General features: G+C 38.5%; 3 protein-coding genes across 4 annotated transcripts; 2 read left to right on the forward strand and 1 right to left on the reverse strand.

The window, feature by feature from the left end:
- The first annotated feature begins 2,287 nt into the window (after window positions 1–2,287).
- On the forward strand, window positions 2,288–5,198 carry LOC140005902 (uncharacterized). The gene is made up of 3 exons (XM_072047119.1): window positions 2,288–3,302; window positions 3,926–4,111; window positions 4,550–5,198. The coding sequence occupies exons 1-3, from the start codon at window positions 2,838–2,840 to the stop codon at window positions 4,829–4,831; spliced, it is 933 nt and encodes a 310-aa protein (XP_071903220.1). The 5' UTR covers window positions 2,288–2,837; the 3' UTR covers window positions 4,832–5,198.
- Window positions 5,199–5,803: 605 nt separating this feature from the next.
- LOC113742431 (protein disulfide isomerase-like 1-6) lies at window positions 5,804–10,858 on the forward strand. The gene is made up of 12 exons (XM_072047111.1): window positions 5,804–6,657; window positions 6,804–6,933; window positions 7,764–7,929; window positions 8,283–8,401; window positions 8,659–8,739; window positions 8,822–8,911; window positions 9,016–9,087; window positions 9,170–9,238; window positions 9,622–9,702; window positions 9,890–10,024; window positions 10,417–10,470; window positions 10,560–10,858. Exons 1-12 carry the CDS (start codon window positions 6,119–6,121, stop codon window positions 10,653–10,655), a joined length of 1,632 nt encoding a protein of 543 aa, XP_071903212.1. The 5' UTR covers window positions 5,804–6,118; the 3' UTR covers window positions 10,656–10,858.
- Window positions 10,859–10,927: 69 nt separating this feature from the next.
- On the reverse strand, window positions 10,928–14,292 carry LOC140005898 (sulfite exporter TauE/SafE family protein 3-like). Of its 2 annotated transcripts, XM_072047112.1 has the most exons (13): window positions 14,126–14,292; window positions 13,957–14,038; window positions 13,619–13,846; window positions 13,274–13,433; window positions 12,876–13,076; window positions 12,733–12,797; window positions 12,622–12,649; window positions 12,439–12,530; window positions 12,270–12,359; window positions 12,115–12,165; window positions 11,555–11,870; window positions 11,317–11,457; window positions 10,928–11,216 (listed from the first exon to the last, which is right to left on the reverse strand). In XM_072047112.1, the coding sequence occupies exons 3-13, from the start codon at window positions 13,817–13,819 to the stop codon at window positions 11,131–11,133; spliced, it is 1,431 nt and encodes a 476-aa protein (XP_071903213.1). In that variant the 5' UTR covers window positions 13,820–13,846; window positions 13,957–14,038; window positions 14,126–14,292; the 3' UTR covers window positions 10,928–11,130. The 2 variants fall into 2 exon arrangements, with proteins under 2 accessions (XP_071903213.1, XP_071903214.1); XM_072047113.1 differs by lacking the exon at window positions 14,126–14,292 and having other exon boundaries at window positions 13,957–14,099.
- Window positions 14,293–14,928: the final 636 nt, after the last annotated feature.

Consider the following 14,928-nt stretch of genomic DNA (forward strand, 5'->3'; position numbering starts at 1 on the left):
GTATAACCTTTTTTTTTGAAATGTGTGTTGAAAATAAAGGTGTCATGGTATAAATCAATCCATCTAGTATTGTATTATGATGATGATTGGGCATGATTTGAAAATACTAATTTGAAAAATTTTCTTTGAGGCATTCAGATTTTTTTTTTTTGGCTAATTTCAACTGAAAGTCATTTTGTTTTCAATTAAGTGGAAGCCTAAAGTATAATTTTGAATTGGTATAGAAGAAAAAGCTTGACATTTAAGAAACCTCCCGGTCGTGATCCAACGAGGAGCGGAGATTTTTATTTTATGACCAGGAGCCAGAGGAGCGGGAGCTTTTGGCCCGATGTTGAAGAATGGTTCGGCCTTTTAGGGAACGATGGTTGGGCCCATGAAGGGCCGCCGGTGCTGGCCCGCACCTTAGCTGGTAGGGAGATCGATTCAAGGGAGAAACCCCCATCCAGCAAGCCCACCAATGGATAGATTTGGAGCTCATATATCAAACTAGCTAACAATACAATTGATACATTTAGATATGAAGCCCCAAAAGAAAAGTTTAGATTTTATTTCTCATTCAATATTTTTGTTCAAAAGTTTAGGTGAATTATTTGGTAGAAGAAGAAGAAGCTTACAACAAGGGCTTGTTGCATGAGACATCTGAAGGCTACACACATAATTGATAATTCTTCCAGTAGTTGGCACTAATTAAGGGGCGAAAAAAGGTTTGATTTTGTTAAATGTTTCATTAAACGCTAATCACTCTATCTTTTATAAATAGATAAAGGTAAGTAAATCTACTAAATTGGGCAGACATGCAGGGTAGAGCGCTACATTACATGGGTGACTTATTTTTTTATACTCCAATTTGTTCCATCATTCTTTTTATAATACAAGGAAATTTTATTAACAAATTGTTAAAAATCGTTCAGCACGATTTGATTTGATTAGGGAGGAGGGTTGAAGACGTCTAATCGAAGCATTTTGTCCTGTAAAATGATACTCATAAATCACTCCAATGCGGCCTACAATATTTTACAAGGAATATTGAATTTAATGATATATAATGTGTTTTTTTTTATGAAAGAATTTATAATGTGTGTTTTAATTTTTTTTTTTATCAGACTTTTGAAGTTAGTTAATTAAACCTAATCCCAACTTTAACCCCCAAAACCCGGCAACTCTTGAGGCAAACTTGGAGACTTAACTACCCAACCCCCAAACACCTTAAAATTGATGTGGGACTACGGGAAAGTTAGTAGGGGAGCCTCTACTAGGCCTTAAAGAAGAACCCACTTACTCCAGATACCTCCCCTACGTCTTTGTCTTTTTTTATCAGACTTTTGAAGTTAATTAATTAAACCTAATCCCAAATTTAACCCCAAAAGCCGGCAACTCTTGAGGCAAACTTGGGGAATAACGTGTGTTTTAATGGTACTAACTTTTTTGCAGCTACTGCCTGGGCAGGTGCACGGTGCATATCAGGATTTTTCTCAAGAAACATCAAAAGCAATGAAGAAATGAAAAGTGGTGTGGTTGTTGGATTGTTAATGCGCCTTTTGGCTTTATGAGCACAACCCTAGTGGCACTATTATTATCTTCTTTTAATTTTCTCAGCTATAAATCATAATCTTCATTATTAGAATGGCGACCCCTATCTACTACTGGACATGGGTTTCGCGCTTCTTTTTTTTTTCTCAACAAACACATACTGTACCATTAATTTTCCCAAAAACACAAATAATAATGCCCGCAAACATGAATCTTTTATTATTACGAAAGATTTAATCCTGACCGACCATGAAAATTGCACGTTAGAATCCAAATTATATGATTTTAGAGGAGACATCTTATCTTATGTTATGCGTCACCTTTACTCACAAGAGAAACTGCAGCCATGATCGAGCGTACTTAGCAACTGAGTTGCCCTCTCAGGCAAATTAAGCACCACAATTAAGAGTGAGAAAACTGCAGCAGTTTCCAATTTCAACGAATAGAAGACGCTGTGTCGGTGAAGAATCGATGGTATTTAACACATTTTCGTTTTGATTCTTGACTAATTGTTCTTTCCGTTACTCAGATAATTATTGAATAATTGAACTCAAGAATCTTTGGTTGGGTTTCCGCTAATGGTCCCAAAACGAAAAAAAATGAAAAGAAATCCCACAAGAGTAGTTACGAATATGTATTCCGAGTTCGGCCCCTCCTCTGACAACGACAATTGGCTGCCGACACTTATTTCCGAACCAACTTTCTTTGATTAGCCCTTTAGTACTTCCCTTCACTCTCAGCTCTGGTGCCAGCCTCGTTAGCTACTCGGCTTTTATTTTCTAGTTTGTCTTTGCGGTTGTGGCCGCTCTTTTTTTGTTTTAACCCCTCTAGTCTAGCGCTGGTGGTATTCATCTTTCTTGGCAGTACATGTATCAAAATCAATGCCGCCACTAAAAACAGCTCATGCATATGACTGAGTTGAACTCAACTCCACCGCTGAGGATGATGATGATGATGAGTTCATGACTTGCAACACATAGTACGCACACTGGAAGACAAGACAGTGAAAAGCTTTGCGGTTCTTGGTTTCAATTCATCAAGGCTTTCAAGCTAAGTTCTTTATCTTCCTCTTTGTAACATTTCTGAAAAAAGCAAACATTTTGCTGTTGTTTCAGCAATGCGTTTGAGCTTGTTTTTGGTGGTTTTTTTTTTATGCCATTAGGTAGTATTTTCTTTCCCATCAACCAATTCAGCCTGAAGTTCAGAGAATTTGCTTTACTCTTTGATTTTTTTTTTAAAAAAATCGTTTTTAACGAATTAAGGCAGCCCAATTTTTGAATTCTTGATTTATAGTCCTTGTGAAAAAGATGCTGCACGCAAAATCAGAATCTGATATAACAAGTTTAGCCCCGTCATCCCCTTCAAGATCTCCAAAAAGGCCTGTATATTTTGTACAGAGTCCTTCAAGAGACTCTAATGATGGAGACAAGTCTGCATCCATGCAGCCCACTCCCAGTTTTAATAGTCCAATGGAGTCTCCTTCACACCCTTCCTTTGGCCGCCACTCCAGAAACTCTTCTGCTAGTCGATTTTCTGGGATTTTTAGGTCCTCCTCAGGGAGGAAAGGAGGCAGAAAGAGAAATGACAAGGGGTGGCCTGAGTGTAATGTGATCGTAGAAGAAGGGAAGTATGACGAATTTGATGATGATAAGGGGTTTACCAGACGGTTTCAGGCTCTGATGGCTCTTTGCGGGTTTATTGTACTTTTTACCGTGTTTTGCCTCATCATATGGGGTGCTGGACGGAATTACAGAGCTGAGGTTAGTGTGAAGGTAAGCATGTGTTCGCTGATTTGTGTTGCTCCTAGCATTCAAGTCCTTGTTGAGTTGTTTAATGTTGAGCAATAACAGAAAATGAGCTGAAAAAGCACATATACTAATGACACACACACTCTGTCTCTCTGAGCTCCCAAATTCTGAATGTACATCTTTCTGAAAAAATATAGCACAAATGGCTAAACTTTAGTCGGACAAACATATTTATAACTGTGTTTGAGTTGTTATCCTTCTTTAACTGTTTAACGATAATTGTCAAGTCGGGATCTAAATTGCCAATGCAGAGTTCAGACGCTGAATCATCCAGATATTTGCAATGTAAGAAATTAGAGGAACATAATTGTACTTTCATGCCATGGGCGAGTGAAATGTACCGTCCTGCAATCATATTAGAGTCCTGTAAAATTTCGTGTTCCCAAATGCATTAGATGGCAAATTTTCAGTTCTGAGACAGAAAATAATAAGTACCATAAGACCATTTCTGTCACCACCATTTGTACTTCCATATTCCATTTCCTGGTGGCCATCATATTCCAAAGAAGTTGAAATGCTGCATACAGCTAGACTTTCTAAAACTCTCTGGCTGAAGATCAATTTTGCATGTTTCATGTTCTTTGCAGAGCTTGGTAGTACATAACGTGTACATGGGATCGGGTTCAGATTTCACAGGAGTACCTACAAAAATGTTTACGGTCAATGGCACATTGAGGATGGCCATATACAATCCTGCTACATTCTATGGTATTCATGTCAGCTCCTCGCCTGTCAATCTTATCTATTCAGATATTGTTGTGGCAACTGCTGAGGTAATTATTCTTTCCTTCCTATTTCTCTTCTAATCTCTCCGAACTTTCCAAAACATTAGGCAATCAATTCTACCAAGAATTGACATATCATGTCGTGTCTGAGGAGACAAATTAAGTAATGATTGCAGAATTTTTTCCCAACCAGTTATTTGTCAATTCTTTACAATCTTCCATGCTCTGCATTGTGGATAGAGATGCTCATCTCATTGCATATCAATCTGTCACTCAACTATGTATAAGAGCTTGAAAAGGCAAATCTGAATTCAATACCTACTACTTTGAGTATATTACAGTATCAGCAAAAACTTGTCATCTTTTCTAAACGTTTGGCTTTCAGAAGAATTTGAGATGCCTATTGACTGCTCACGATGTAAAAATGGATTTGTTTGTTTCCCTTCGAATATAATGCATCAAATCGTTTGACCTCTTTGAATGCAGATGAAGAAATATTATCAGCCAAGAAAGAGCCATCGTACTGTGTTGGTCGATATTGAAGGGACTAAAGTTCCTCTATATGGGGCTGGATCAAATTTAGTAGAATCAGTTAATGGGGTGGTTCGGGTTCCATTGACATTAGATTTTTGGATTCGTTCACGAGGAGACGTTGTGGGGAAATTGGTGAGGACTAAGCATCGAAGGCACGTTTCTTGCTCCCTGGTCATTGACTCCACAATCTCCAAACCAATCAAGTTTCTCAAGGATTCATGTGTTTACAGCTGACCAGGAACTCCACTTCTCCTCCACTGCAATGGCTCTGCTGCTTCGGATTGTCCAGCTTCTGTCATCTCTGTCCCAAGAAAGTCGGGATTTCAGCTTTGAGATATCATAAAGAGAGAAGATACTAGTATAGTATATCCTTAGCTGTGTAACTGGTTAGTTTTGTAATGCTCCGGTGTTTTGAGTATTGTGCGAGCTAAGAATAAGTAATGCATGTACATCTCTATCTTCAAATTGGACAAATATTACCCGAGACTGATTTGGATTTTTCAAGAGGAAGTTTGAAAGCTAGGCTTGCTCATAGTTCTTTCTTGTACATCTTGCAATTGTGACGAGTTTTGTTCAATGCAGATGGATAATTAGTGGAATATTTTGGATGTATCTTTATTTTCGTCAGAGTTGATAACTACATGCCTAGTAAATTAAGAGTGTCAAAAGTTCCAGAATTGATAGCTTTCACTTGCCAATTTCTTTGGAGTTTAGAATGTTTGAGGAAAATGAATATGAGACATAAGTTTGGACTCATAATCGAGCCATCCTCCTGAACAACTGGCTGTACTCAAGTGCAAAATCAAGGGGCTAAACATGCGAATTTCCCTGCTCGCTTCAAGCCATCTTCTTCTCCGCTTCAAATGCATTTTGCTAAAGCTCAGCGCAGCAGTCACCAAATTACTGCACCAGTAAGAAAAATAATGAAATAAAAATGAAGACTTTTTAGGAGTGATTCTTCCATTTTCATACCTCGTGATAAAATAACTAGTCTAGTGAATTTTGGGTTTTATACCTCTTCAATTTGCTTTCAAATCACCGTGTAAGATCTCGAACACATCAATTGGTTTGAAAACAATTTCGATTTCCACCCCTCTTCAACCAATAAGAAAATGAGAATAAAATGTCCTCACCAATTACATTGACTAATCCAAATATAGGGAAAATAACTCTAATTTAGAACTGCAAAAGAAGATCGAAAGAGTTAACAGCGGCGTGACTGACGTTCCATATAAAAGGCTTAAAAGCAATGGTATCGTATGTTCTGCAATCGGCCACTACCAATCAGCTATTTCAGCTCAGCCCCCATAACAGGACCCCTTTCCGAGTTCCCCCTTCCCTAGGTTTCCTTCCAGTAAGCTGTGCTAACACTGAATTACCAACCCATCTTTGCAGTATTTCACTAAACCACAGTCGCCCCATCACCACATACACAGATCTCACTCTCTAGTTACAAACTTTCTTGCTTTGAATCCGCAAAGCTACAATCTTTAGTGTATAAAAGATTGGGAGTATTTACCGATGCCTACACCAAAACACACTTCAAGATTCATCCTTTTCTCCCTTATTTTACTATTTTCACTGAGCTTTTTCTCCATCAGAGTAGTATTCTCCCAGTCCACCCCAGCTGATGAAGAAGATGGCGAAGACATGGAAGCCCTTGAAGAACTGATTGCTTTGGATGAAGAAGCAGATGTAGAACAGAACCCAGATGGGGTTCATGGTGAAACTAAAGATAAACCATCCGGGGCTCAAGTTTTGAGCAAAGCTCAGAGAATTGTGCTTGAGCTGAATAGTGATTATGCCAAGAGGGTGGTAGATGAAAATGAGTATGTGCTGGTTCTTGGGTATGCCCCTTGGTGTATGAGGAGTGCGGAGCTAATGCCAAGGTTTGCTGAGGCTGCAACTGCTCTGAAGGAATTAGGGAGTTCCCTTTTAATGGCTAAGCTTGACGCTGAAAGGTATCCTAAAGCTGCTTCAACTCTTGGCATCAAAGGGTTCCCCACTCTCCTTTTGTTTGTAAATGGCACTTCTCAACCTTATTCTGGCGGATTCACCTCGTAAGCATTCTCTCACTGCCATTTGGCTTTGCCAATTTGCGCGTGTTTTGCGTATGTTTGCTAGTTTAAATTTGGGAGAAATGTTTGCATGCTTTACAATATTCACATGTGCATTTTGTTATCTGATCTTAATGATTTTCAATCAGGGAAGAAATTGTGATCTGGGCTAGAAAGAGGACTGGTTCACCTATTATTAGAATTAGCTCACTTACTGAGGCAAATGAGTTTCTGAAGAAGCATTCAACATTTGTAGTTGGGCTGTTTGAAAATTTTGAGGTATGTGAAATGCTTGCTATTACATTACTGTTGTTTTCGAAGGACATTATCCTACTTCCTGGTTATCTGTCAAATTTTGTACGCTGACATCATGGTAGAGAGAATACTTGGCTAGCACATATAAGAGTCCAAGCAAGTTAACTTCCGGCGTATGTATGTATGCAGACTCTAATTTTAAAGTCTTAAAGGCTAGTTGTTTATGTCTACCTTGAATAAATGTGGAAATGCCAAATGATGGACCAAATTTTTTATTGTGAGTGAGTAATTTGTTAGGAATGTGATACTTGAAAGCTGGCTGCACAAAAGTAAACAAAGAATGGGTGTCCATGCTTAAATATAATCATCCAATGTGTTTCTAGATTCTCTTAGCCCTAATTTGGTGAAGCCACTGGTCCTTATTTGGAGATTGAGTGGACAAGTGATACTTCGTCAGCTAATGTCTTTTTGGCAGCATGGTACCTTCTCATATACGGAATTGCTTGAATTGTTTTTGCCATTTGACATGCAAGAGGTATATGTTGGTACATGTTACTGAATATAAAGACTTTTATTGTCCTCATTGGAGAAACAGAAGCACATTCCTCTATGCAATTTCTAATGTATTCATGTTAAAACTTTCCCATTTCTATGTCTTCTTTACATTTGTTTCTTGGTTTTTATTCTATTATTTGTATATGAAATATAGAAAAGACAAGATTTCTACAGTATCATGCATGTGTTGACCAAAATTGAATTAGCAGTGAAGCGAAAGTTGTTATCTAAAGTCCAATTACTTGGGTCAGATGCATATATCCTCTATCTTTGCGTAACTAACTACCCTTCATGATCAGGGGCCTGATTATGAAGAGTTCGTCAAGGCAGCAACATCTGACAATGAAATTCAGTTTATTGAAACAAGCAGCCCAGAAATTGCCAAAGTTCTGTTTCCTGATGCTAGGCATACTTATCCTTTCCTTGGCCTAACTAAAAATGAACCGGAGAGATACACTACATATGGTAAGCTCATGATTCAAATGCACTAAACCTTGTATTTGCATAAGGTTCTTATTAACTAGTACCTTTTTGTGTCACTAAACATTGTCTAGGCCTCCCATCCACCATTCTTGGTTTTTAGGGATAGATATCTCTTTTTTAAATTAAGGTTTGATTATGTATTTATTGCAGTTTGACTCTTTCTTTATAAGCTTAAAGCAATGTTAAGTGGCGTTACGATGTTTCTATTTTTTGATTAGTCTACATTGACGTGCAGATGATGCTATGGTTCTCTTCTGTGCTTTAGGAATTTGTCTACATTATGCCAGAATATCCTATCAGATTTATATTTGACAAGAATGTCTTGTTGCTTGCAGAGGACACCTTTAATGTAGATGGGATCTTGCAATTTTTGGACAATAACAAGTTCCCCCTAATTACTGTACTGACTGAATTTAATTCTGCCCAAGTATACTCCAGCACAAAGAAGCTCCAGGTTGCTGTTGCTTATAAATGATTCCCTTATTAGTTCTTTTATTTTCCTTTCTCTTACACTCAGCATATTTGATCTTGTTTTAATATCATCTTGGGCTCAAATTCTTGGTCTAAAAAAATAGGAAGATAAAGAAAGAAAAATAGATGTCTGCGTCTTTGTATGTTCATATTGTTCTCTTCTCTGCCTGAATTGCTTCGTTTGGATATTTTGATATTGCTGCCAATCACTATTTGTTAACCTGCCTCTATTTCTCCCAGGTGTATATTTTTGCTGAAGCTGATGATTTGAAGAAACTCACTGAACCTTTGCAAGAAGTTGCTAGGAAGTTCAAATTAAAGGTTGATAACTGATCAAAGGAACCACTGGGGATCCCTTTCCATTATTATCATCTAATCTACTTGAGCATCATGTCGTGTGCAGATAATGTTGATATTCGTAGATATCAAAGAAGACAACCTTGCAAAGCCCTTCCTCACTTTATTTGGTCTAGAGGATTCAGAAGATATAGTTGTTAGTTTCCTATTATCAGTCTTTTGGTGTTCACTCAAGTTGGCAATTCTGTACTCTCAGCTGCTTTTGCTGAGGCAAACATAATCTTTTGCTCAAATTTGCAGGTGACAGCTTTTGATTACAACAACAGCTTCAAGTATCTGTTGGAGTCAGATCCTACACCAACAAAAATAGAAGTAAAAGTTTTGCTCTATTTCATTGCCTTCTGAAATATATTAATTTCATGAGAGAAGTTATTCAACTCTATTGGCATTTTAGGAATTTTGCTTGGGGCTTTTTCATGGAACATTGTCACCATTCTTCAAGTCGCAGCCAATCCCTGATAATGTGAGTTTTGTGGTAATATATCACATCGAATAGTTAGATTTTGCTTACTGCCTTGTTCTAAAATCCTAGAAGGTTATGGTTTTGTAACTTTGATTTATGTATTCTGCATTTACCCTGATTCAAATTATGCATCCCAACCAGCTCTGTGAATTTTCTAATGTCTGGTTAAGCGAATTGAGGAGCATGGCCTCAGTTTGAGGGCTGTAAGAATCAAGTTCATTGAGTTTCATCATTCTTGAATTCTTTTAAGTGTATGCTTTATGTTTATTGAGTCTCACAATTTTATTTTGTTTCTTTAACTGCTTCTCATGTTCATTTCCTCCATTTCCTATAAAATCCTTTATCTAACGGGAAAAACATATCTCAAATTGTGAAAATTTCAGAAGGATGCCAGTATATTGACTGTTGTTGGCAAGACATTTGATGATTTGGTTCTTCGAAGCCCCAAGAATATTCTTTTAGAGGTTAGAAGTTCTTATTTTACTTGGTTAGCCCCACTCTAGCTTTGTGTATTTAATGCTATAATTTTATCCGGAGCAATCTTGTTAGTTTTGCAGTCATTTTCGATTTCTAGAATGTTGGATAGAATCTTTGAAGTTTAAATCTTCATAGCAGAGAAGTTTCACTTTCTGTAGCCATGGCCATTTTTAGGTACATACACCATGGTGCATAACCTGCGAAGCAACCACCAAGCAAATGGAGAAGTTGGCCAAACATTTCAGGGGATTGGAAGACCTAGTTTTTGCAAGGATTGATGCTTCAGAGAACGAACATCCAAAGCTACAGGTACAAATATGTTTTTGCAAGTTTAAAAATGATTAGTAACTTATGCAGGAGTCTTTAATGATTCCATTTTAATTCTCCAGAAATACTAGAACAAACTTGCACATACTAAATCAAACACCACTTAGGTGATCAAAGTATGTTTGTAGAATAGAAAAGCCTTTCCTACGTGCATCTCTTACAAGCAGTGTTGCATAAGTCAATCTGCATTTTCATTGATAGGAACTCCATGTGATGTTCTCCTGGAACTGTTTATAACTGAGAGAGAGAGAGAGAGAGAGAGAGATACAGTAGTTAGAACCGTAAAGAGAGGTATTGATATGAATCCTGGTGATTACAAGCCGTATCTAAAACAAGCCTTGCCGATACAGTCCTTAAAAGTGCGATTCTTGCAGGTAGAAGAATATCCAACGTTGTTGTTCTACACCTCCAAGGACAAGCAAAACCCGGTATTTACATCATGGACATGTTTCATTACTACCACTCATATAACTGCTCTTTTAACCTTCTTTCACTGAAATTGGCTTTCTCAATGCAGATTAGATTTTCTACAAAATCTGGCTCCAAGGAGTTAGCGTCCCTGATCAACAAACACCTAAAGAACCAGGATGACATTTCAAAGGATGAGCTGTAGAGCATGGTCATACTCGATTTTGAGAAAGAATATGGCCGGCAAATCATGCATAGCAATTATACTGGACTGGAGAGTTCTTTTTCCAAATGCTCTTTGGTTGCTCAAGCTGATGAGTTTCATTGATATAATATACAGGACAATATATTTCTCAGTCTTGTTTTGTCAATTTCCTCCAATTCGTAAAGAGCGGTTACTTGTGAAAATGTAGACATTAATGTTGTACAATTTAGTTCTGAACAAGGGCTAATGTCAGTCCTTGAAAGTTGCCAATATGAAAACTAAAAAATTCTTGAAGTATGAAAGTGAAACAGCAATCTTAGAAAATGAGTTACAAAACTACAAATTCCAGTAGGGGGAGAAAGCTACATTGTACTATGGACATAATAAGTTAAAGCTATCAAAGAGGACAAGACACAGCCCAACACTATTGGGGAGAATAACAACACCCGAGCCGCGGCTCTCATGTGGTTCAGCACTAGAAATCATATGCACAAATATCGTCAAAACCCATGTACTCTTTTCCTGCAATCCTGTCGATCATGTTTGGTATGCCAACCCCACCTGCAGAAAGAAAATGCTCATTCATTAAGTTCCGCTACTTGATGTAAGAAACCCGTCCATAACTACGAAACCATGAAAATAACAAAGGTATGATACTTGCCCAATGATATTGCGCTCACGAAAATTGTGAAAGCCAAAATGAAAATGATCAGAGAAGCTCTCCCTAGTACGCTAATCATCTTTCGTACCACATGTTGCCCTACGAGGGCAGCTACTGTAGCCACACTCACAAAATATACCGCTGCAACACAGAAATATGGATCACTTGCTAAAATATTTACACTGCAAGACATAAAAACATCCATTTAGAGCTTAGAAGGATACGTCGGACCACTAACCATATGGCACCGGGAAACGTCTTAAAAGGTAATATTGAATAACCGACATGGATGAGGAGAATGTCATGGCAAAAGTGGCAGTAGCACTTGACACTTGAGGAGGAACTCCAAGCTCCAGAAATAAGGGACCCAAAATAAACCCTCCACCAAGTCCCAGCAGGCCACCAACTATACCAGCCAAAATTCCACATAAACAACAAAGAACCAGTTGGTATATGCTCCAATCCGCTCCTGCTTGACCCCTGGATGCAATCACCTTTTTTCCTTTATACAAGCCAATGGCCTCATATGCGGATGCTCCAATGGCGATTGGAATCTAAAATCAAAAGATATTTGTTGTCCATTAATTTAAAAACTGCGCATTATTCCTTTTCTTTTCTTTTTTTTTGAAACTAGTAAAGGCAACCATACCCCCGACAGGGGTCAGGAAGAGGGATTCTGATCTTAGGACCTGCAATTTTGCAATAGATCCTTGATCAATCAACCCACCCCTCGAATACTGCACTGGGCAGTTGCCACAATGAAGATTATCTCAATTGAATTGTGGTCACCAACAGTACCTGCAACAAGTTCAGTATCCAATATGCCGTGGAACAGGTTTTGGTGTACTCCTGTAAAAAATTGAAAACACAGATTCAGTTCATGAACGCACAAATTCAGAAAAAGAAATGCTGAACTGACAAGCTTGTCGATAGTAAGCATGAACTTAACTGACCTCCTTGGTAATCTGAAGAAAAAGTACACTTCCCCAGACACCGATGAGTATACAGAACTCCTTCCAACGGACATTGTCAAGAATTGAGACCTGGGACAATACAGTTCAAAGATGAACACAGAAAGCCAAGATTTTCCCACAGTTTATATCTGGCTTAAACATTCATCACCTCTGATTTTTCAATCACATTTTGCTTTATTGAAATGCTGCCACTTGGTCCACCAGGTAAAAGTTTGTAGGATACTGGTTCATCACTAGTACCTGATTTCAGGTTGTGGCATCGTCCAAAGCAGCTAATCAGGATCACTTGAAGAACTTTATTAGATTTAATTAAAAGAAGAAATCAACTCACCACCGGATGCCAAGAATTTAGCAGCCTCCTGGAAACCAAAAGCAAGGAACAATCAGTCAGTCATTAAGCCATTCATGTTATACTTGTAGTAATTAGCTGAGAAGACACAACCTGCTTCATTATTGTTTCTTTCTTCCATGTTTCCACACCCTTCAAGAATGCCTTAGTTGATGTGCCTACAGAACAGAAAGACCGATGACCATCTTTAACTCTAGGAAAACAAAGACATGGTGCCACATAAAAAGGTTATTTACCTATGAAGAGAATGATCAAAAGAATTGTAACCATCCAATCAGCAAAAATCACATTGAAAGCAACTCCAATACTGATCCCAAGCACTAGCATTGGTTGGAAAAGAAGAGCTAGATCGTAATCAATGATAGGCAGGTCAAGTGTAGGATGCCTGAGCCTGAGATTATAGTAAACAGTTGCACCTGCTGCACCTGTGATCATACCTAAAGAACGCAACAAAAGGCTTGACCAAAGGACAGTGAGGCAGCAAATACATAAGTTAAATATGCAGATGCCAAAGAGGTGGCATTGTCTGAATGCAGGCAAGATAAATTACTTAGCAGAGCATCATTTCAGAAATAAGACTGTTGAGGCAAGTATGGTTGGACATCTGCAGTTCGTGGAGGTTATCCAGACTTACACTTTGATATGGCTGTAGATGATTTTGGATCGAATCCAATAATCAAAGCAAGCATGGGCACAAAAATCCCGCCTCCACCAACGCCTCCAACACTTCCTAAAGCAGCCGCAAAAAAACCAATTACTGTGCCAACCACAATTTGCCAGCTAAACTTCATCTCCTAAATTAAAATTTAACAAACTAAATTCAATACCTCAAGCATCCACAGATTGCTAATCGTATAAACAAGTACTCAAATATAATAAGCTGATTTGCTTTAAATGGTATCTACGACTATCAACAATTAGAAGACAAACAATAATTTCCAAATCACCGGAGAACAAATTTGACTGAAAATGAGCTTACAGGCCAAACATGACGATAATTCATTACACCATTTTGCCACAAATAATTTGATGCATACACTTTGGCTGTCCCATTATTTTCTGAAATAACCTGCTCCGGTATGTGTTCTGCTGAAACTACCACCGCAGCTACAAGATAAACTATCGCAACCCCAGCAACTGGTCTCAAGTTCTTCCATTTCATCTGACTCTTCTTAGACATCCTAGTTTTCTGCTGCGACGTTTATCTCTGCACAAAATATTACACTCAGAAATGGAAAAATAGAAAATTAAGCTACCAAGATATTGCACTCCATCTCAAACCAAAGTCAATTAAATTGAGATATCAACCAAACAAACCTGATTGCAGGCAACGAGTCACACGCAAGGATCCCAGACTACCTGAGAGAGCCTACACGCAAGGTGTTGCCTTTTTCCTGGCCTATTAGGAGAGAATACCAAAGAGGACACCCAGTCAGTGGGCAAGCATAAATATGCCAAAAGCTCTACATGGATAGAGGTGCCGGACCTGTGATCTGCGTTGCCCTTTCCGTTCAACTCTTTATTGGTGCTTTTTTTTGGTCGTCCACAGAGTCTTCTTGTTCAGGATATCCTTCCTCAATCCTCACCAAATCTGTGTTTTTCACTATTGTCCTTGTCAACTCTGTGGTTGTCCTGTTGCTGGAGAGGTTGGTCTTGGAATTAATGTACAATTCAATTGAGGAAACCAGCAAATAAGGGCTTGAATAGCAATAATAAAGTACCAAAGTCCGTACCGAAGTTACTCTCGCGTTTCAACTACTACTAGTGTGGAAGATCGAATATCATAATCGTAACCGATGACCTTTCTCCTCGTACTCATAGTAGCGTTCAAGAACCACCCTAAGCCAATCTTATACGGAACCACCTACAGCTACGACGTAGGCCCCCTGAGCCTGATCATCACGGTCAATCCTCGAGTATATTCACGGTTCACTGGTCTGAACGATATGATTGTTAACCACCCCTGCCCAAGGAAAGATGCCTCAGCACGGCCCGCAGGATATTAATGCAATCAAGTCGCTTCTGAAGTCAGCTGCTGAGACTCAACCGTGTAAATCATGCCCATTAATTTTAATCATTAACTAGTTCGTATGTGGGATAACTCCTACTATCAGTTTGATCTGCTTTAGCATATGCTTGTTCTGGAATAAACTTGTTGAACTTCAATTTAAAGAAATGGTCCTCACTATTTTGGGAGCCGTGATTTGACGAAAGAAGAAAGAAAGGAAAGTGAGAGAAAAGACACGTTTTTGTCGTTTGCGAGTCTTCAAGGGACATATGGATTTGGAC

Source organism: Coffea arabica, chromosome 4e (genome assembly GCF_036785885.1).
Source record: "Coffea arabica cultivar ET-39 chromosome 4e, Coffea Arabica ET-39 HiFi, whole genome shotgun sequence".
Lineage (NCBI taxonomy): Eukaryota > Viridiplantae > Streptophyta > Magnoliopsida > Gentianales > Rubiaceae > Coffea > Coffea arabica.

What these genes read in the sequence shown, in the direction of transcription:
- LOC140005902 (XM_072047119.1), top strand. Translation starts at nt 2,838, where the DNA reads ATGCTGCACGCAAAATCAGAATCTGATATAACAAGTTTAGCCCCGTCA. An exon ending in GAGCTGAGGTTAGTGTGAAG is followed by an intron (nt 3,303 to 3,925) that starts GTAAGCATGTGT and finishes TGTTCTTTGCAG; the next exon opens with AGCTTGGTAGTACATAACGT. An exon ending in TTGTTGTGGCAACTGCTGAG is followed by an intron (nt 4,112 to 4,549) that starts GTAATTATTCTT and finishes CTTTGAATGCAG; the next exon opens with ATGAAGAAATATTATCAGCC.
- LOC113742431 (XM_072047111.1), top strand. Translation starts at nt 6,119, where the DNA reads ATGCCTACACCAAAACACACTTCAAGATTCATCCTTTTCTCCCTTATT. An exon ending in GGCTGTTTGAAAATTTTGAG is followed by an intron (nt 6,934 to 7,763) that starts GTATGTGAAATG and finishes CTTCATGATCAG; the next exon opens with GGGCCTGATTATGAAGAGTT. An exon ending in CCAGCACAAAGAAGCTCCAG is followed by an intron (nt 8,402 to 8,658) that starts GTTGCTGTTGCT and finishes TATTTCTCCCAG; the next exon opens with GTGTATATTTTTGCTGAAGC.
- LOC140005898 (XM_072047112.1), bottom strand. Translation starts at nt 13,819, where the DNA reads ATGTCTAAGAAGAGTCAGATGAAATGGAAGAACTTGAGACCAGTTGCT. An exon ending in TTTGATCATTCTCTTCATAG is followed by an intron (nt 12,798 to 12,875) that starts GTAAATAACCTT and finishes TCTGTTCTGTAG; the next exon opens with GCACATCAACTAAGGCATTC. An exon ending in TAAATTCTTGGCATCCGGTG is followed by an intron (nt 12,531 to 12,621) that starts GTGAGTTGATTT and finishes ACCTGAAATCAG; the next exon opens with GTACTAGTGATGAACCAGTA.